Raw genomic sequence first — 22,113 nt, forward strand, 5'->3', positions numbered from 1 at the left:
AATGATTCTATGATCCACATATGAACCTCCCTGCGCAAGTCATTTCTGGTGACAAATATCTGGAGCAGGAGGAGCCTGTGGTGGCTCAGAAGACTTTGCATCTTCCCATCGCTATGAGAAAGCATCAGGCAACTGAGCAGAGGTGTTGATACGATGGATTAGTGTAAGCAAGACTCACAACAAGAGGATCAGTAGATGGGAGTAAGTAACTGAGTAGCCAATCATCCATTCTTGAGGAATGTGCCACATGCGGGCAATGGGGCATTTTTTGAGAAATGACCTACTTTCTGCCACGTCCCTCCCCATACGCCCCCTTTCACTTTCCGCCCGTGCCAAGAGCGCCAGGAAGCGCTGGCGGTGGCCGCGCCGCTCGGCCCGGCCCCCGCAGGAGCTCCAGCAAAGCGCGACCCGGGCACGGCCCTGGCGCCGCAGGCCGCGCCGCCCGCCGCGCCTCAGCGCCCGCCCCGCGGCGGGGAGGCGGCGCGGAGCATGCGCGGAGCCCGCTCCTCCGCACGGCCCTTCCGGAGCGGCCGGCGGAGGCGGGTTGACATGGTGGCCGCGGCGCCCGCTGCCCGCTGGGTCCGCGCCGCAGTCCTGGCGCTGCTCGTGGGCTGCTGCGGCGCGGCCCTCGCCGGCGGCCTCCAGGTACGGGGCTGGGGATGCGGCCCGCGCAGAACCCCCTCCGGGCCGCGGCTCGCGAGCTGCTTCCTCCCCCGCAGCGGGAGGGAGCGGGCGGCGCGGCGCGGCCCGGCCCGACCCCCGGTAACGCCCAGGGGGCGGTGGGCGGCGGGCGTTACGCGCCGGAGTGCGGAGCGGGGGCCCAGGCGCTGCGTCCCAGCTGTGCGAAACCAAACGCGCTCGTTAAGCGTCCTGGCAGGCTCCCAACTTGAAGTGGTTGTTAACGAAACTGACTTGTTACTTGCAGTCATCCAAGTCAAGGGGTCCCCTCCTCTGCAGCCCCCTTGGGTGAACGGTAGCCCCTGATTTTGCAGCACGAATGCTCTGTGCAATCTCCTTCCATTTACAGTGTATTAAAATAGCAGATTCACTTAGCTTATGTGATGCTAGAAAGGCAAAGGGAGCAATGGAAGTAGAAATTCATCCAAACCTCATTTATGGATAAGGGAAAAATGGTGGGTCAGGAAGTCTTTTTATTGTATTTTTGGAGTTCCCCCTGGAACAGAGCATTGTGGGGGCTCTATGTTTTTATGAAGCTGAAAGTGACCGATTGCTTTTTTTTCTCCTGTGTCCTTTTGCAAGTTTCAGGGATTTGGAATGGTTAACTTACACTGAGAAAGAGACTGAGTCTAACTTCAGAATATATATGAGGCCAAACTCTGACAACCAGTTGGAGATAAAGTGTAAATGTGAAGATTCTGTTTGAAGTTAATAGTATTCAGATATTGTCACCAATGTCTTCCATTTCTCCTGATCGCTGGATGTAGTCCTGGTGTTTCACTAAACTAGCTTAGTGCTTGACCTTGTACATCCACCGGTGGTGGTAAAGCTGGGATGGCTCAAAATAACTAGGATGCACAGATGAAATGTGCTCAGTGGAGTAAGGAAAACTCCCTGTCTTGAAGCTTTTGTAGGGTTTATGAGCTTTAAGATTTGTTAAAGGCACAAATGTCCATTGAAAGGTGTGTTTCGTAAAGACAACAGAATTATAGGTGGTCATTTCTTTGTTCCCTAGTACAAAATGTCTAATATTTTCTCTGTCTTTCAGGATCAAGCAGAACAGTTCTTTAGAAGCGGCCATACAAATAACTGGGCAGTTTTGGTAAGTGTGGTCCAGTTTGCGTTCTTCAGTTTATGTTTCCATCTTTTGATCATGCACTGCAGACACTCAAGAATCCTCGTCACGTGGCAGAAATTCAAAGATGATGGCTCAGAAGCAAATACTGTTTTTTGAAATTATCTCTTCCAGTTTGATACACTGTGTTGAAATTATTGTCTCAGTATAACTACAGTCAGGCACTGAGAATGGTCAGATATGTAGCAAGATTCATAAAACAAGAGTTCTTAAAGCATTAAAACAGGGAGATTATCATACTGTGTGGTGAATGTGACTATAATGTCAAAGAGAAATGTTGTCCTTTGACCAGATAGTATGTTCTTATTAAATTTGCTGTGTTGTGACATGAGCCTTAGAATAAAACAAATTCAGGTAATAATGTGTGGATCAATTGTTCTTTTCCTAATTTCTTTTTTATTTGTCTTGAATCTTTTATTAGCTTTGAATCGTGCTACACAATTAGTTCTTAATGACAATTCAGGTCTTGGTGACTAATTTTTTTCAGAACACATTGTAATTACTTAGTAGCAGATACTTGCTTTCCAGAGACTGAAGCTGAACAATCTAAAAGCGAAGTGAATAGCAATGAATTAAATTAGAAGGAGAAATTTCTATGCTCTACAATGTACAAACTTAAATGTACAAAGCATTACAACATTAAGTACCTTTCCTACCTTTTCCTAAGTACTGTTTCCTTTTAATACATATTGATTCTTTTAATACATAGTGATGTTTTTATGAGCATACTTATAAGCTCACAAGGAGAGTAGAAAATTGGGTCGGTGGAATTTTACCTTCTGCTTCAACAGATTCTCTTCTTTTATTTATGTGTGTGTGTGTGTGTGTGTATATATATATAATATACATATTATGTGTGTGTATATCTATATACACACATGCACACATTCGTCTATTAAGAAATTCAGTATTCAACTTCATGACAATAGGTAGTAATTTTTTTAATGAAGAAAATAGAGTTTTACAATTTCCATGCAGTTCAGGCCTGGGATAACTGTGCAAAACCTCATTAGGAATTTGGATTAATTTGCTGGACCATGCATACCTATACATAAAGCATTGATTTGTTTTCCACCCCAACATAAGGGAGGTGATAGAGAAAAGAGTCAAAGGGTAATGTCTTAGAATGTTGCAACTTGGTTTGCCAGAATTGGTTTTCAAAGCTCTAAATCTCACGGAAAGACAAGTGTTCTTGTGGACTGATTCCTTGGACTTTTTATAATTTCTAACTGAAGCAATAACTGAGGGTGAAGGGGGATTCTTTCAGGTAGAATTTTGCTCGTCATTTAAGCTATTCTTTGCATTTTATGAAAAAGGCTTAGAGTAAAAGATGTATATAGTACTCTACTAAGCTTACTTAAAGATATTCCTGTTTAAATAAAGTTGCATATTTACAGCTGAAAAATAAAATCAAAAAAGGTATCTTAAATGTCATGTTTTCTCCCACTTCTGTTTTTGTGTCTTTAAATTGGCCTCTGCTAAAATGCCTCTTCATCTGCTTGAAAGACTGGTAAAACAGCAGGAAACTAAATGTCTGCAGAGCAGAGTTGCTGTTCTTGGTGCAGAAAAACACCAAGCAGTGAACTGAATGTAAGTGCAGGGGCTCTGGAAAGGCTAGTACAGAACCACCCCAGCTGCCCCTGGAGATCCCCAACCCCTTCACCTTGTTGGAATAGTGGCATCCAGACTCTCTTTTTTTTGAGAGAGAATTTATATTCAGATGTTGGTTAGAGCTTACTTAGCTCTTTATTGCATTTAAGGACTCAAATGTAAAGCATCCTCAGTATAGGCTCCCCTGTGCGTAGCTTCTGCATGAACTCACGTACATCTTCATGCAAGAATGCTCCCAAAATGGGTTTGTTGAGATGAAAACTTTATTATTTTTTAAATTTGAGATGAAAAAAAATTAGCTTATCTACATACTATTGCTGCATTATTCCCCAAGTGCCACTTTCTATACTTAGTTGGTTTTTATGGTAGTTCTCTTCATGATTCAGTATGTTAAGAACTTTTTTTTAACATTTATTTTCAGGATTTATTACCACGGTACAGCAAAGGTTTGTATAACTTAACTCATGAGTTTTTTAGTGTTGTTAGGTTCTTTCTGACTTGTTACTAGTTAGTTGCTCTTACATGCATCACAAAGTACTGATTACTGACAGTCCAATTTGTATCTTTTACACTGCTTAATATGCATTTATTTTTTCTCAACGTTCAAGGTGTGTACATCTCGATTCTGGTTTAATTACCGTCACGTGGCAAATACTCTTTCAGTGTACAGAAGTGTCAAGAGACTGGGCATTCCTGATAGGTGAGAAAATCTTGGTGAATAGTGGTGCTTGCAAATGTAAAGTTCTCTTGTTGTCTGAAATGGTATAAAATTATAGCTCGTCTCGTATAACAAGATAAAAGTAAAGGGTGAGGATGTGATCACATCAGTATATTGAAAAGTCTGTAATATTATTGGAAATTATTCAAGACGAAAAGGGACAAGTTATATCATGAAACTTCTAGTTGGAATAGAGTGATTAAAATTGTAGAGCTGCCTGACCTCTAAATTGTATCACTTAATAAAATTGGTAAAAATATAATATGAAAATTGGTAAATGCATTCTGAAGGGACACTATTACTCCAACATAGAGCTTTTATTGTACTGTAATTTCCTTTCAGTGTGGAGATGGTAGCAACTCTGTAGTTAAAATGTAAGATTTCCATGCCCTTAACTGGGGCATGTTGAAACTTCAACAGTTTTAGTTTAAATTAAGCAGCTTTTACATATTGAAAAGAGCCTTGAAAAATCCATTTTACTTGACATTTTTTAAGAGAAGTCGGGTGCTTTGTCCATCCATGCAAATTGTGCTTCCCTAGCTATACCCTAGCACAATGGTTAAAATATTATTCTTCCTCTGTCAGCAGGGTTAGGAAGATTAATATATTGGCCTGAGATGTCTTTATAGTAGTGTTGCTACTAGGGGCTTTTTGTGGGGATATAATTACTACTTGCATAAAAACTGTGAAAAGAAATTATACTAGTTCCCTGATAGTATTCCCAGCATGTCTAGGCAAAGAGGTAGAAGTCACTAGAAGAGTTACTTCTGTCTGTTCTTGAAAATTTTGGGACTGTAAATCCAAGCAAACATAGTGCCTAGGCCCTGTAGGGCATCTAACTTTCCTCTTATATACCACAAGTGAAGTTCTTTTACTAGTTCTATGCTTAGTTGAGGACTTTTGTCTTCCCTACATCTGTCTTCCTTCACCGTCAGGGTGAAAATGTGGCAGTTTTGGAAACACTGCAAAAATTATAAAGTAGATGGAAGTTTCTGTTGTTTAGCCACATGGTCGTTATCCATACCCAAGGATTTGGAAATGGTTCTCAAAAAAAGGCATGACCTTTAGACTAAGAAAAGAATGAGATATTGGAGGAGACCTAGGAAGATAGATAGTTAATTTCTTTCTCTCTCTGGCAGTTTTCACATGGATTTTAGTTGGTTTATCCCCATTAACATTGGAAAAACTTCTTTTGCTTAGTTTTCTTTTTCTTCTCTTTTGCTGCAAAACTTAATTAAAAATGTTGCTAAAATTAAAAAAATAATGACATTACCTCTTAAAATATCATTGTTCTCTCTTTTTTTGTGAGGGAAAGTTTATGGACAGAACAGTGTTAGTCTAGTGTTTTAATTTGTCATCTAACAATAAAATTCAGGCGAAACTGCTTTCTGGTGTTACAGTTGCTCCGGTTTATCGCGTGGGCACCATTTTCCAATTTGTAAGAGGAAAGTTTTGGAGAACCAAAATGATCCGAGACATTTCTTTGGATTGCTGGAATCATTATCCAATATAAGTGTCATGTTAAGGGAATAGCAGTAATGTAATACACAATGGGATTACTTTTGTTTCACAATTAAGCTACAAGTTAACACTTCTGGGTTTGTTGTTGTTGTTGTTTTCTGTTTATTGAGTGTATGGACAGTTTGTTCAGTTTCACACATGGTTCTGTTTGTCCATGGGGTGTTTCACTGGCTTTTAAGAACACCACTTGGTGTTCATAAAACTGCACGTTATGTTTGCCTGTTGGTACTACTAGCCTGCAGAGCTTTTCTCAGAGCAATGTGCAACTGTGCAATTTGCTTCTTTCCTTTCTTCCCTTTTTTTAAGAGACTGTCACATAGTCCTTGAAAATAGCGATAAACTGTGTGACTAGTGATGGCTAGTGGGACATAGTTTGGAATATATATTTTTTGAGTGTAATGTATAAAATAGATATGCACAAGACTACCTGTAGTAGACATTTGCTTTATTTTTCACTTACTTTTTGGCACATGCTTCCAGCTAATTTCCTTTCAATAATGCTCCTGTTTAAATGTGTCCTGGTATGCATATGCAGGGGAAGAAAACTTATTCTTTTCTGTCACTGCCCACCTTTGTCTTCTTTCATTAGAGCTTTATACTTATTTCATTATTTAATTCCTATTGAAATCAATTTCTTTGATTATTTTGAGACTCTGCCTGTGTTATGTGGAGAACACTTGTGTCTGTGCAGCCCGGGCATGTCAGCTCGTAGCAAACAACACTGTGACTCTTGCAGTGCTCAGGCGGACGCACGGGGCAGTCTGCGATGGCACCGACAGGGCAGGTCACAGGCTGATTTTTAACTGTGTGCCATGCGGGTCAGGAACAGAACAGAGCTTTGCTTCTATCAGCATTGTTTGGGACTGTATTAAGATCTCTCAGTCCAGGAGAAACTGTATCAAAGAATGAATAATCTTAGAAAAGGACTAACTTTGCCAGGATCCGGACACATTTTTTTTTTCTAATGTTGAAGGTCTCCAATCTATTACATGTTATTACATATTTTGACCCTACACTGACCCTGTGAAATATGGATCTTGGCTGCATACAAGCTAGGACAGCTTTATAATGTCAGTCCCCTGAGTGCTCAGTGTTTTTTCTTGGTTCTTAGAAGAAAACTAAGCAAAGTATCACCTACAGTGATGGGAATCTTCTTAAAGTTGCACACTATTGTTTTATGGGACATTTTTGTTAGATGTATTGGATATGTATTGGTGGACATGTGAAAATAAAATGTCTGAAATAGTTTTGTCCTATTTTTTGTAGTCATATTGTGTTGATGCTGGCAGATGATATGGCATGTAATCCCCGAAATCCCAAACCAGCTACTGTGTTTAGTCATAAAAACATGGAACTAAATGTTTATGGAGATGATGTGGAAGTGGATTACCGAAGCTATGAGGTGACTGCCTTAATTAAATAACTGTTTTTTTTGTTGTTAGTTTTGTTGTAATGTTTCATAAAATCTATGCTGATTGAGAAAGTCTTTCCATTCTTACTACTGGATTTGGGCTGGGCTTTTAGTATTGCATGGTAGGTTTAAAACATAGTATTGGATTTGAATTTAAAATGTAGTATTCTGTTGTAATCACTAGAAAAGTTCTGTTGCGTGTTGGCTATTTTAAAGAATGGAATATCCACAATTGTTTTGAAAATATATGAAACTCCTTTTGTATACTAGGAATGTAGAGATCTTATTGAACTTCCTCTTCTTGCGAAGAGAGAGATAGGTGGTTAGTGTCTCATCTTGCAAACGCACCACAGTTAAATTTTCAGCATGGAAGCAAAATGTTTAAGAGGGAAGTCTGCTTGCATTTTAAGCATATGCTTTTATCAGTATGAAAAACAAGGCTCCTCCTACTTATTATTGTAAAATATTAATACAGAGCAATAATCACTGTATTTTTATTACTTTTTTTGTTGTTTAACACTACTTCAAAGAGACCATTCCTTTACCAGGTGATCTTAAATTGGACAATGCTCACATGGTTTAGTAGAGATATATAATTATTGATCAAGCAAATGAAGGTTTATAGGAGCATATTTCCTTAACTAGTAGATGTCTTTGTTTTATTTTTGATGCTTTATATAAAAAGTGAAGATGTAACAGAGAAATAGATATCTTTTTATCTTCTTTTTTTTTTTTTTTTTTTCTCCTTGGGACATGAATTTTCTGCTAGCATTTTTTGACCTGTATACATCTGCATGAAGAGCAAGTGGCGTTTCATAGAATGTTTTACAGTCACTATCCAGATGATCTGGTCAGTCAAAGACTTAAGTAGTGGAAATTGATTTTGTTTTTTCTTTTCTAAGTTGCAAAAGGAATCTGAAGTTTATTTTGCCATGGAAATAAATGCACACTAATTTTGGAGCATTTTGTGAATACAAAAGGAGCTGTGGTAAACAAAGCAATATACATTGGCAGGTTTTCAGATCAATCAAGATGTGTTTAGAAATTATAATGGTGGTAGACTTAACCTGATATAATAAAGCAACAGTCTTGTGTTGCTTGTGTTGCGATAAAATAAAAGGTACTGTTTGTTCATGAGCCTTATTGGACCTTCAACAGAAAACTTACATCGATGCAGTTGTACTATCCAATAGTTCATCTAACAAGATGCAATGTGTTTTATTGTTCTACTATTTATTTTATGGAGCCTAGCCTAGATTAGTTGATCAATATTTTTATATTTATGCTTCAATTTAAAGGTTACTGTGGAAAATTTCTTGCGTGTATTAACAGGAAGAATTCCACCAAGCACACCTCGATCTAAACGTCTTCTTTCTGATGACAGAAGCAATATTCTGATATATATGACAGGTAATTACAGGTTTGTGTATAAAATTTTTTGCTTTTTGTTGTTCAGTAGGATGGGGCTATTTGAAAGCATGAATCCTATCAGGAGTCCAAATAAACAAACAGACAAAGGAAGGAGGGTGAATGATTTCATTGTTGTTTGTTTAGCGTGTCACATAGTAATCAAGAAAACAAGGCTTAGCAAAGATAGTTTCCAGTCTAAATGATTCACACAGACTGTTCTTTCTATTGTAATATATATTTTTTTGTTGGGGTCCCTTCACTAGCACTTCACTAACTTGTGTTCCCTCCTCTGTTTGCTCTCTTCCCCCTTTTTTATCAGGTCATGGTGGAAATGGTTTCCTCAAATTTCAAGATTCTGAAGAAATCACAAATGTAGAACTTGCTGATGCCTTTGAACAAATGTGGCAAAAAAGAAGGTAAGAAAAATGTGTTATTTACAGAGTGAATAATCTATTTTATGAGCATGTGAAGTCTAGCTGGTAAGTCACTGGTGCTTAGTTAGATGCAAAGTATATATATATATATATTTGCAGTCTAAAGAAAGGCGAGTAAGAAGGCTGTTTTTTTTTTTTCAGGTACAATGAATTGTTGTTTATTATCGATACTTGTCAAGGAGCATCCATGTATGAACGATTTTATTCACCAAATATAATAGCTTTGGCTAGCAGCCAAGTAGGAGAAGACTCTTTATCAGTAAGTAATTTTTTGTGATCCTGAAAATGGTTTTCAGAATCCCCCTGTGAGTTAAAAGCACAGGTCCTATTGACTTTTAAATAAAAGTTTCCTTTCTAGTTGCTGAATGTCATATATTTAGATTAGAGTCTACAAAACTCATAAGTTTTATTTTCCCTGCTGCTTTGTTGGGCTGTCCCAGAGAACCAGGCTAGTTATTTTTCAGCATCTTCAAAATTGTTGAAATATCAAAGATATTTCTCAATCTTTTTATAAATATAAAACAATGGAAAACAAATCCTAACTCAATGCATAATATTCATTATACTAATTAAGAAGATGAGTGCTCTTCCTTTGCATGCCACCTCCGTTTTTAGAGCTTGGAAAATCAGATCTGGGGGAGATCTTACCTTCTAAGAGTGTGTGGTTTCAGATAATCCTGGCCAGCCATTTTTTGTCTGGGATCTGACCAGCTCTGGGAAGTGAGGGGTGCAAGCAATTCTGTACTGGACCATTAAAAAGAATTCCCAGCTTCTTGTCAAACATGGAGTTGATAGGACATAATTAGAAAAATGAAAATAATTTTTATTTGTACAGTTTAGTGGCAATGCTTATTCAAGGCTAATCATTACCTTTGGCTAATTTGCCTAAGATCAAAAAAGTCATTATGTCTGAGTTCTGTATGATGCTATTTTGTTGTGTTCACTTCTCTTAAATATTAGCTTCTTCCCAGCTAATGCCCAATAACTACTATGTGTTGTTTTTAAGCATCAGCCTGATCTTGGGATTGGAGTTCATCTTATGGACAGGTACACGTTCTATGTTCTGGAGTTCTTGGAAGAAATTCATCCAGCCAGTCAGACAAATATGAATGACCTAGTAAGTAGTATGTTTAACATTTGTGAGTGCACAAATGACTTAAACATTTTCAAAACAAATTCATTTTGTCCATAGGGTTCTCTAGAAGCTTTTTGTTCTCCTGCTTTTTCTCTCAGAAACAGCTTTGAGAGTAAGGGGGAGATTGCTGTTATTAAATGCAATTGTAATGTAACATTTTGGAGATTTTTCCTTAGGGTGAAACGGGTATGTTAGCTACAGGAAAAATAATCAACACTAACTATCTTTTTTTTTTTTTTTTTTTTTTTTTTTAAATAGTGACTGTGAAAACAATAGCAAAAAGAAGTATATAAAATCTGCCTACTGGATAACAGATGTTTTGCAAATGTGGAAAGGCAGCCATTGATACTCTTTTGCAAAGGTGGTTTATAAAGTAATGATTCTAACCAAGCACTCACAAATTCCTACAGAGAGTAATTGATTTCTCTGTGTATCTACATAGACTGCAGAGTGAGACATGGCCAGTTCCAACTCCATGTTTGGAGTTTATTATATCTAGGGTAAATGGTAGTAGAAGCTTTTAAGGTATGATGCAGAACTGCCTCCCTCCCACATAACATATTAAAAAAATAAGAAAATGTCTTTATAACATATACATACTGGTGAGATGACGTAAATAAAAAGTAACCGTATTTTACATGTGCCATTGCCCTTTGTGCCTGCTCAGATATTAATTTCCTCATACTAATACACTGGTAATGCATTGTACTAAAATGTGCTTTGGTGCCTAGGAGCTCTGTAAATTCGGACATGCTGTGTAAATGATTCAAGAGCAACTGTTAACTGAGCACATTGTCTTTGATTCATGTCAATAAAAATGAGCAGCTGCTCAAAAGTTTTGTCAGCCTCCGTCTACAAAGGTTGCTAGGTGTGTAGTAGAATTCACAGCCCACTCTTGACGGGTTTTATGTTGCTAGAGAACAGATTCAGTGGGAAAGATTCAAAAGTCTTTTACTACCAAGGAAATGAAATTCTGTCTTGTAATTTAATGTCATCTGATCTTGGAATACAAATCACTTTAATCTTTTTTTAAAGAAGAATATGCAAGAATATGCCATCTTAATTTATTATGTATCTACTTCTAAAATACTGTTTGAATGAATTGGCAAGAACTCTCTTCTTAAAATGATTTGCCAAAAAACTTGCCAGGAAATGAATTCAGTGACAACAGCATCAAAAATGAACAGTTTCAAGTATATAAGAAACCCCCTGGGAATTAGTATAACTGGTTTAGCCAGTTAGATATTAATTCAGGTACTGTGGATAGTATAGCAAACTTGTAAGCTGACCAAGTAGTTTTCATTTTGGGCTCTTCAGAGAAACTAGCTCAACATTTTTTTTGTGTATGTGTGTGAATGTGTTTCCTATGTGCTGAGTATTCAGGAAGAGCTGAGGTAACTTACCTCCTACTGTCCAATTACTTATGTTGTGCCTCATTGCTTTGCTTATTGTTCCTCTAGGAGGAGGAGAATGGACACAAAAATATAGTGATTTGTGATGGTAATTTACTGAGTAGTAACATGTATGCATTTCAACAAGTGTGACTTCTTGTCTTTTAAATCAGCTTTTTTGTTTACCATGATTTCATCTTAGCGTTCCAAAATGACACATGATTAGTCCACAGTGAGGAGAACAGCTAATTTATTTGTAAGAAGCTATGGGGGAGAGTTTCTGGAATGCACAGTTAGTGTTATGCTCTTAAAAGAGCAAGTAAATACTGTTTATCCAAGTCTGCTTTTTGAATTTAACACTTTCCAAACTCAGATTAACATATTAAATGGATTACTAACTGGCTCATCCACAAAGTTTTAAAAGTGATAGTTAATGAGTTGTATAATTCTCTGATACGTCTAATGTCTGCTTTACGAAGAGTGTAAAAAAAAGTGCTTCTATTGCATCACCTGTTTATTCTTTTATCTAATCACTCTTAAAAAACATTCCCTTCAGACCCACCTAAATTTTGGATGTTGCGTTCTTGCAAAAAATGAGACATATTTCCTCAGAATCCTCTCCACCTACTCCCCACCTGCTCCATCTGTGTTGCTAGGGGAATAGCAGAAAGCTGTGCAAATGACTGACTTTGGATTTGACTTCAATTCCAGAAAAAGAAAAGACTAAATTGAAATGTCACACTTTTAAACTTTTAAAATAAGATTCAAATACATAAGATTTCTGCACAGGAAATTTTGTACCAAGATTTTTTACTATTTAATGCAAATGCCATGTCAAGATAAAGTTTCTCTTTTGAGGAATTTTGTAACTTTAAATAATATCTTATTTGGGTAGTTTGCAGAAGTACACACAAAAACTTGTCTTTCATTTAGTCAGTTTTTGTCTGATATAAAAGTGTTACTGTGCTGTATAGTGTGTTTTGTACTCTTCTTTCATTCCAGTACTGCATATTTGGATGTCACCCTGAAGTCCTCTTTCTTTCCTTAGTGCCACTGCAAATTCTTAATCATAATTTGGATCAAAATCTTCTTGTGGTAGTAAATCATTTGGGACGGGTTGGCAGTGCTCAGGTACAGGTTCTGTTCCCTAGTTTCAGTGCTGACCCTGTTGTCTGGGGCACGCACGCGTCTCAAGAGACCTTCAAATTACTGGGGCCCGAGCCCGTATCTCCTCCCAGCGCAAGGCAGTGCTGAGTAAAAAGTGTTCCAAACTCGAAACAGTTTTGCCAGAGTTATTCTCAGTCACAGCTTTGCTGCAGGTTCTGTGCTAATATATCTATACTGCTTTTGCTCTGTAGTTATTTGGTGATCATTTTGCTTGATGTAGGTGAGCTGTCATTAATACTTTTTTCCTCTTATTTTATCAGACGTTGTTATTTTTCTTATACCTACCAGCTATTGATTTTTTTTTTAACCAAGGAGAGATTTTTCCCCCTTTTTCTCTAGTCATACTCAGTATTAAATAGTGCTAAAAGAATTAGATTAGTCCTTTATTTAGTGTTTAACAAGTTTAATATATTGATACTTATTATAAGCAATGATACTTAACCAATAAAGATTACAAAGAGAATGCAGTTGTTTTCTGTAAAGTAAATGCTCAGTATCTGGTCTTAGTTCTTCTTTTTCAGGAATAACTAAGCAAAAAAAGCAAAATATAGCAAAAATTCTATTTTGTAGAGAAGGTGATTATCCTTTAAATGTTTATTTTTAGTCTTGAAGAACTCTAACTAGAAGTATAAATTTAGCATTTAGTGATTCGCGGTTTTGGCTGCTTTAAAGTACAGAAGCACTTGGTGGCATATTGCAGGATTCCCACTCTCACGGATTTTGAAGGAGTAGAAAACTTGAAGGAGTAGAAAACATGTAGAAAACTTGAAGTAGGTGACAGCCTTTGCCTATAATTAAAAAGTTTTAAGCTCATCTCCAACTCAAAATAGCACATCTTCCCAAAAAAGTGTTTTATCATAGTGGAAAGAGAAATTTTCCATTGAAAATTTCTTTTAGTGGATGATCAGTTTCACTCCTAAAACACTACATGTCATTTTTCATCTGACGTTGCCTGGATTATATTTCAATTTTTGTTAGGATTGATCTGGCTATGTTAAATTCGTCTTTGTTATTATTTTTTTTTCTTCCCACAAAAGTGATTCTACATTGGAATCATTTTTTTTTCCTCCTAATTTTACAAAACAAATTCTGCACCTAATATCTCTCACTATTTTTTTTCTTCTCCTAGCTCTATGATTATTTTTGTATCCACACAGCATCGGGCTACTTTGCAGTGTTTTAAAATGCAAGCACTAGAATTAGACATGGATGGGATGGTCCCTTTAAATCTGTCTAGAGCTACATTACCAACTTTCTTGCTTTTATATACTAGTGAGTACATTAACTCATTTTGTCAAGCTTCATTGAATCAATATATAACTTTCAAAATATACCCAATATCTATCTGATAGTATTGTTTAAGGATACTGAAAGAAAATGAAGTTAGCTTGAAGTAATATAATTGCGAGACTTCAACTTGGAAGATCTTGAAACATATTATTCTTTAATGGTTATTGTTCTACCCTTTTTTTTTTGTCTTAGGGAGAATGGCAGTCAGTTATCTTTGTCTATATAGTGTTTGTAAAAGGAATAGCAATTGTACCCCTAACCAGGTTCTGCAGCTGAGTTTCACTAGTTTATCCAGCCTACAGGGAGAAAATTATTTTTAAGGAATAAAAACTGAATTTTGTGATGCATGGAGATAAATGTTGTGACTGTGGTTTGAAATTAAGCATAATTTTGGAAAGAAGGTATATACTTTAGTTGAACAAACTAGTGACATAGTTATATCCATAATTGAAATAAAATCAGTATTTAATGTTTATTTTAAGGTTGATTGCAGCTGGTAAGAAATGTTATTTTGAGTATTTTATTCTTACCTATTTGTTCTGCTGGAAGGTAGACTGGAGGTAGACTGAGCCATGTTCTGAATTTCTTTCTGGTCTTGCGAACATACCTTCTTTTTTGGTCAATATATGTGATTAAAATCTCAATCAACTCCAGCGAAGGTAAACTTCAGCTTCTGAAGCAGAGCGATTAAATCCCTTCTTTGTGTATGCTGAACTCAGTTATTTGCACAGATCTCATTCTATTTTAAAATGCATTTGTTAATGGCAAAAGGGAATGAAATAGAAATGCTTATAACAACCAGTAAGACAGAAGTTCAGTTGACTATCAGATGAAAAGAGCAATGGTGTTATGTGCCTTTAGTAGCTAACATGAAGTAGAATTGGTTAGCAGCCTTAGCTCTGCTGCCTTTGAAGCTATTTTCAGCAGGGTCACCTTCGATCAAGAAATCTTTGGCTTGAGGTGTGAGATTCTGTGGAGGGTTAATAGGTGAAAGCTGCGGTGGAAATTCATAATTTTTAAAAATCATTCACAGTAGTCATATACTGGTGTGCTGATGTTACAGCTGATGCAAAGAAAAACACTACAACATTATAGTTCTCCTAGCATTTTGTAAGCTTTCCAGATGAACTTAATCACATAGCTGCAGCATTAATCTATACATCAAAAGAGGGATTAAAATTAATACTTAGCTTATATAACTCACTTTAGAGCTTCACTTTCTTGTTTGCTCCCTTAATTGGAGTTCGGTAAAATAAAATGTGCTGCCTTTCATAGAAATTGTGGAATTAAGAGGCTTTTCTTTATGTGCAAAGATAAATGTACGGAAAAGCTTTCGACAGACACAAGAATGCATGTGCCTCTAATTTGCTGAATCACTTTTCCAGCTGTGGAACCTGTATTGAAATTAAGGCAAGTTGTGTGGCATTTATCTTTGTTTTATAATGATTTTGTTTGGAAGTTATCTACAGAGACAGATTGATGGGGGGGCATTTTGTTCTCCAGTTTCAGGTGTGTCCAAAAAGTCTGTGTGTTTCTACACCTGGTCATCGGACTGATCTCTTTCAGCGAGACCCTCAAAATGTTTTGATAACAGACTTCTTCGGCAGTGTAAGAAAGGTGGAAATTACGGCAGAGACAATTTCCTTGGACCCTAATTTAACTGCCTTTGAAAGCAAGTAAGTAGTCATTATTTAGACTTGATTTGCATAGGTCTGTGTAGCAGAAACAGAAAAGACTCAACTGTGAAGGACAGCAGAGCTGTTTTCCTGTCCGTTTCCTATAGTCATGTTCAAAGAACCAGGGACAGTCTTCTTTTAATGTGGAAGCCAAAAAAGTAGTGTGTTTGGCTTACATGATTTCCTCAGTGTGCATTTTCATAAAACTGTTGGAAGTGGAGTTTAAAAGTAGGAAATTTTTATCTAGATTGGCAGCAACAATTATATTTTTCTTCTTCTGTGCAAAAAAATATTTTTAGCTACAGTTTTATGTGGAAAACCTGGGGGATTGTTTTTTGCATTTTCCTAGTACTTTATAATTTTAAAACATATGCTTTGCATTCTTTAAAAATAGCCACAGAGAAATTGTCATCAGAAGAGTTTCTTGGAACTGCAGTTGAAATTTTGAAGCCCTAGAGTGTATTCTTTTTATATATACTCTGTAAAAAATACCAGTAGTAACATGGTGCTAGCTTGAATCTGAAAATGTTGTATTCTGTTCTTGACAAAGTAAAATTCTTAGTTTAAATCAATAATTGGTGAAAAATATAAAAGTCATGTAGTTATGAGCCAGTTTATATTCTATCTATCCATAGAATATATCTGTCTATAGATTCTAATTGATGCTATTAGTCATAAAGCTGGGATTTATCAGCTGAAAACTTTCTTTTTAAAAAGTGTCACCCTGTCACTCTGTCTAGCGAATAAATACTACTAAAGACCAATGTATGGATGTCAGCAACAACAAGAAATGGTCAAAAAGGTTCTTTCTTTCTTGTTAGTTCTTCTGTAGAAACATTTTATTGCTGTAAATCCCTACTCTTCAGGTAAGCTCTGAGTTTAAACCACCAGTTTGTGGATTTTCATAACATGTGGTATCTAGAGTTTCTTAATAAATGCTTTATTTCTAAGGTGCAAATTCTATACCATTTGGCCTTAACTGCTGTGAGCATTTATGTTGCTGAGATAAAATTTCTTGTCTGAATAAAATTGCTAGTACAACTTAATTGATAGAAACTGTAACAGCTTCTATTACTTCAAGAAGAAACATTTTTAAGCTTCTTTTATTTTTGGTATTCTGTTGCCACCTATTGGGAACATGTAAAGAAAGATGTGATTGCACTGTAGAGTTTATTTAGCGTTTTTTTTTTTTATTATTTATTTCTCTTGCATCTTTTACATTTCATGAAACTCTTCTCTGAAAGGAAAAAAAAAAAATTCTTAGAGATGTAAATTTTTTAACCCATAAATTTTTGTAAATTATTGTCTGCCTTGTAGAATATCATTGCAGTCAAAGCACAAATGAGTGGATGACAGTTCTGTAAATTTTCAAGAAAGATAAAATAGTACCTCTGGTGCTCATAATTTAAAGTAATTGTGCTTTAGATTGCAAGCTTAGAGTAACTGATTTGTATTTTCATCTGTTTTGTGCACATTAGTATCAACCATATGCATCTTAAGCTTATTCTGTGACTCCTCAGTTAGCACAGCACTTAGTGAGACTAAATCTGTTTCTTCTCTGAAGAGTGAAAAAAGAGACATTTGGCAAATAGAAGACATTACCAATCAAAACCTGTGTATATACCTTTGTGTATTTCTAATTTGTGGACAATTAAGAGGAGAAACAGGTTTGACCTTTCTGCTTTTCTCTTCTGGAACAGGAAATGACTGATTGCAATCTTCAACTTCTAATTTTAAGTTATTTTTTTGCCAATTTATGAGTTTTTTACTTACTAACACACTCCCAACTTGGGCACATGGAAGCAATGTTGAGAAATAGTACAAAAGGGAACTTTATCTTTGTGACATTTCCTAATGTGTAGTTGCTCAGAAAATACAGCTTTCATTACAGCTAACTGAATGCAGTGAAATTGGAAGGGATGGGAACATGCAGGTATAGTAGCTCAGAAGTTTCCTTTCCTAAGAGAATTTTTAAAACTCTCTATGCCTTGAGGCTGAAGCACACATACACAGCTTTAAGTAATTCATAGCATCTGTAACATATAATTTGTTTTAAATGGTGTCCTGTAATATAATAATGGTTATTCATCTCACTATATTTAGATACACTTTTCCAAAAATGACTTCCATTCTTGGTTTCTGTAATTACTTTGGGATATTTTAAAGAGAGAGTATTTTTAATGGGGAAGAAAGTATGGACTTTGTAGAGAGGTGCTGGAAGACTGCAGTACGTCTTCATAGATCATCGTGTGGAGGGCTTAGTAAATTTCTCAAATGGAGATCCCTAGGTTTGTACTGAGGCAGAGGTCTGTTTTACAGGAATGAAGTTAAGAATTATAGCTTTATATGGAAAAAGAAGTCAGAAATACTTCATATAGTAGTATCCTACTTCGATGATGGTGAATGAGCTCTTGAATCCTTTCTCAAAGGTGGTGCAGAAAGTTACTGTTTACAGGAATTTGAGACTGGTTTGACTACTCAGTGGATGTTTTCCTCTTTCATAACTTCTAAATCATGCTGAACTGCAATAATGTATTGCATGTCATTTTAATAATCACTTTTTACCCGTATCTGTGGCACGTATATGGTAGTTATTTTGCACAGGCTTATGCAAAGGAAACAGAGAGCTGAGGGTGTTTGTTGTGCAAGAAGTCACAGAAGTAGCAAACATGAGGCTCCTCGCTGCTATGTATCCCTGTCTGGACTCTACATACTGATATTTAAAGTTTTAGAGCTTTTTTGTCATTAGTTAAAAATGTTATACTTTAATAAAAAGTCAGTTTTGGAGGATGTGCTCTTCAAGAGCTAATTGCCCTTTTTTATTTAAAGAGTATTTTAAATATTTTTCTGAGGATATTAACAAGTTGCAACATTTCACAGATTACGTGGTCTTTGAATCAATACTGCCTTGATTAATTACAGCTTACCCCAAATTAATATATAAAAGAATGTGGGGATACATTCTGACATGGTCAATGTTAGTTCAAACATTGTGCCTTTTGTGAATATGATGTCTGTTGCCATACCCCAGATTGCAGCCTTACGTAAAGATACTCAGGAGAAGACGGGGTAGCATGGGCTGGTTTATTCTTACGTATTGTATTCTTAAGTTTCTGAGCTATTATGCTTTTCAAAATGTTATTACAAACCTGGTTATGCTATTGTGAAAGGCTTCTTTTTCTTTAATAGCTTGTATATTTTTACCACTTTGCAATATATGTTTATAAATGTAGTATACATGCTATACTGCCTTATAAAATGTTCTCTGCTGGGTATACACAGAGAATGTATCTGAAAGATTAATATGACCTGAAAAAAATTTAAGTATGATACAAAGATTTCAGCATTCTGAATGCCGTAGGATTGATAAAGTTGATGCATACCCTCCTTTTTATTTAGATTTAGTAGCAAAATGCATTTCCTGTAACAAGATCTTCTGGTTAATGCTCAATTTAAGTGTTATTTTGCTTTTAGGTTATTCTCACAATAAGTGAGCTCTTTTCAGGCTTATTTTGTTATATGTCAGAACACTAGTCAGAATTCTACAGAATGCTTTCTTGGACTATCTAAATACTTTATTCTCATAAGTAATTAACAGAAAAGAAGAGGCTTTCTGTCTACACTAAATTAGGTGAGTATTTATAAGCAGAGGCTTTCAGAAAATAAAAGGTAGAATCATTTGCTCTTTCCTTTCTTCAGGAGAGTTTGAATCTAAGCTACGTTCGTTTCAAAAGCCTTCTTCTGTAGTTGCTTCAGTCCTGCCTGAGCTTGTACCTGCTGATTTCAGCAGAAAACTTAAAGGTCTTAGGGATCTTGGGGCTTCCGCTGTGTGTGTAGTTTTGTGTGTGTGTTTGTAAATCCCTTTTTAAGGTGAACCAAAAGAGGAAAACAACGTGTAAAAGAAATCCAGACTCCGGGAGAAGGAATTCACAGAATCACAGAATGCTCAAGATTGGAAGGGACCTCTAGAGCTGTACACAGTTTAGGTATTTCGAATAAACTGGGAGTCTGTGTTGCTCAGATTGTGACCATAACCAGGCAGCTCTTAACGTGAGGAAATGATGCCTATCAGTAGAAAGCATTGCTAAAAGATAGGGGTGAATATTTCTCTTGAGGGTAGCGGGAAGTGAATCAAAGGCAGTGCTATATAAAACCATCTTAGTTTCATTGCTTTTGAGAATTGGGCTTCACTTTTGATACTTCTATAAAGAGAAGTAGAAGTGGCACTACTAGCAGTAACAGTTTTCCTAAAATAAATAATTTAGCCTCTTGAGTTAAGAAGAGTGCTTGTGTAATAGAGAATAATTGTGGGTAATTGCTTCATTTGCAGTATGCTAGTGGCTACTATTCTCCCAAGCAAAAAAAAATTGATGTTTCTGTTGTGTCTTTGTGAATCCGTAGCAGTCCCGTTTGCGGATCAGTGAGCAATGTGCTCACCTGGTGGGTGCTGTTTAGCTTCCGTTGACTTTTTTTTTGAAGGGACGCCTTGTTTCAGGACTGGCCGTAACTTCTAGCCGGAAGGCTTCAATGTGGAGCTCTTCAAAGTGAACTTCGGGACTGATCCTGGAAGCTGCTGTTCCCAGGAAAACCCCAGCGCCCGGTCCGCAGCGGGTCCCTGGTGCAAGTGCGGCCGCGCGCCGGCAGGGGGCAGCGTCGCTAAAGCGGAGGAGCCGGGAGGACGCGCGGCCCTTCCCGGCCTCGCGGAGAAACGGGTCGCCCTATTTATTTTTATTTTTATTTTATTTTAATTTAATTTTTTTTTCCTTAGGTGCATGCACACACTGCTATATTAATGTAAAAGAAACTACCTTTTAAGATGATGATATTAGTACACTGGCTAATAGAACAAATTACAAATTCTGTAGTAGGGTACAACTTCATTCATACAGCATCGGGGGAAGTAAATAAGGATGACTGACAGGGTGGGGAGGAACTGCTCTAAATTGTGTTGGAAAGACTTTAAACCCACTAAAATGTTACACTTGGTAATTAAAATTCCTGTTGAGCAAGATAGGAGAAAGCTTTAATTGTTGGTATCGGGTTGTGCTGCTACTGTTTCATACTGCTTTTAGTACAGTGCTATTTTACTGAACCTACATGTAATCGTACATGATATTTCAGTAGAGGTCAACATAAAAAACAAACTTCTTGATCTGCAGAGGTGCTGCATACTGGGAAATAACGCCACAAAGGTCACTTTGGTCTTTTCCAAAGCATAGACAAGCTCATAGAAATGCTTTTATTAACTTCAGTAGCTTTTGGACTACACACTATTCATAAGCAATTTGCTTGTGTCAGTTGATTTACACACTAGTTTCAGTGGATCTGGTTAGCGTGAAGATGTAATGTCTGAAATTTTTGTCAGATTTAGAAGGAGGCTGTAAGTAAATCTAGCAGGCAACACCTAAATAACTGAGAACACCTAGAAGTTGTGGAATATTAGATTTTTTTTCTATTTTTATTTTGTCTTCCTTTATCCACTTTGCCTTACAGCTATCTTGCATAGCATCCTTTTGTCTCATTATTTCTTCTTCACTTTTTCTCCTTTTTGTGATTTTAATTTTACTGTTAATTTACAGTTAAGTGGGCTCCTCTGAAATCCTAGGCTCCTGAAATACCTTTAGATTTCATCGTTAGTGCTCTTTATGTGGAGATCATGGTTTGATCTTTCTGCTTTGTTGTCAGTGCTAAACACAAATTCGTGTTTATTCGTAGGCATACTTCTGTGGCTGTGCTCTGTATGTTGCCACTCAAGAAAATCATGCAAACAGCTTTAATGTTTGGCATATGTCAGACCAGGAAGTATTTCATGTAGTTTTGGGGTCTTTACAGACCTTTGAGACAGCATAATAATTCCAATGAAATAAAATTATTTGTTACCATTATTTATTTCCAGCTGAAAGCATCAAAGCCACTGCTGATTTTTATTTAGGATAATCATGTTCTTTTTGCATGCTTAAGAAGTAAATTTCAAAGGAAAAAGCAGGTAGGCAGAGGCAGTTATTACTAGACTGCTAGTTCTTTTGAATTTAGTGGCCAGGCATTTGTTAGTATTACATATGCCCCCAGAAATGAATCTCAGAACATAACTATTAAGTCTCCAGGGCTCAGGCAACATCACTTTTTTTTTTTTTTTTCTGAGGGCATTAAACCATATGCAAGTGCTCTTAGTCCTTTGCTGCTTCAGTACCACGAAAAAGCTTACACTTGTTTTTTACGAGTGCCTGAGGGATTACCTTCCAGATGGCCAGAGATTTCTGCCACTGAAAAATCGTGTCTTGTCCAAAGCTGTGGGGGAGGAAGGGGCCTTTCGCCTTTACAACATATTTATATAACTGATGGCTAGAAGACCATAGGATGATCTCCCAGCTCTCCCAATAGGAGAGTCTGTTCTTTTGAGCTGGGTATTTGGGGGACCGAGCTTCTTGTCATAGGACTATTAGATTTATAATGTCCATGCAAAGACTTGACTTAATTTTTCTTATGTGTATGTGTTTTACTTTTGTATGGAAATTTTTATTTGGTTTTTGTTTGTT

The 22,113-nt window shown here is 36.7% G+C and overlaps 1 protein-coding gene across 1 annotated transcript in view; it reads left to right on the top strand.

Annotated features, from left to right (window-relative positions):
* The first annotated feature begins 540 nt into the window (after positions 1 to 540).
* PIGK (phosphatidylinositol glycan anchor biosynthesis class K) overlaps positions 541 to 22,113 on the top strand; it is a 63,004-nt gene continuing 41,431 nt past the window's right edge. The window contains exons 1-9 of the mRNA XM_088526094.1: positions 541 to 645; positions 1,727 to 1,780; positions 4,033 to 4,124; positions 6,930 to 7,065; positions 8,373 to 8,484; positions 8,804 to 8,900; positions 9,060 to 9,177; positions 9,925 to 10,035; positions 15,405 to 15,577. Of these exons, the coding sequence (XP_088382220.1) occupies positions 550 to 645; positions 1,727 to 1,780; positions 4,033 to 4,124; positions 6,930 to 7,065; positions 8,373 to 8,484; positions 8,804 to 8,900; positions 9,060 to 9,177; positions 9,925 to 10,035; positions 15,405 to 15,577 (989 nt within the window). The 5' untranslated portion in view covers positions 541 to 549. The remainder of the gene's footprint in view (positions 646 to 1,726; positions 1,781 to 4,032; positions 4,125 to 6,929; positions 7,066 to 8,372; positions 8,485 to 8,803; positions 8,901 to 9,059; positions 9,178 to 9,924; positions 10,036 to 15,404; positions 15,578 to 22,113) is intronic.

Source organism: Tinamus guttatus, unplaced genomic scaffold (assembly GCF_059628265.1).
Source record: "Tinamus guttatus ecotype Peru unplaced genomic scaffold, ASM5962826v1 Tinamus_guttatus_pri_ptg000242l, whole genome shotgun sequence".
NCBI lineage: Eukaryota > Metazoa > Chordata > Aves > Tinamiformes > Tinamidae > Tinamus > Tinamus guttatus.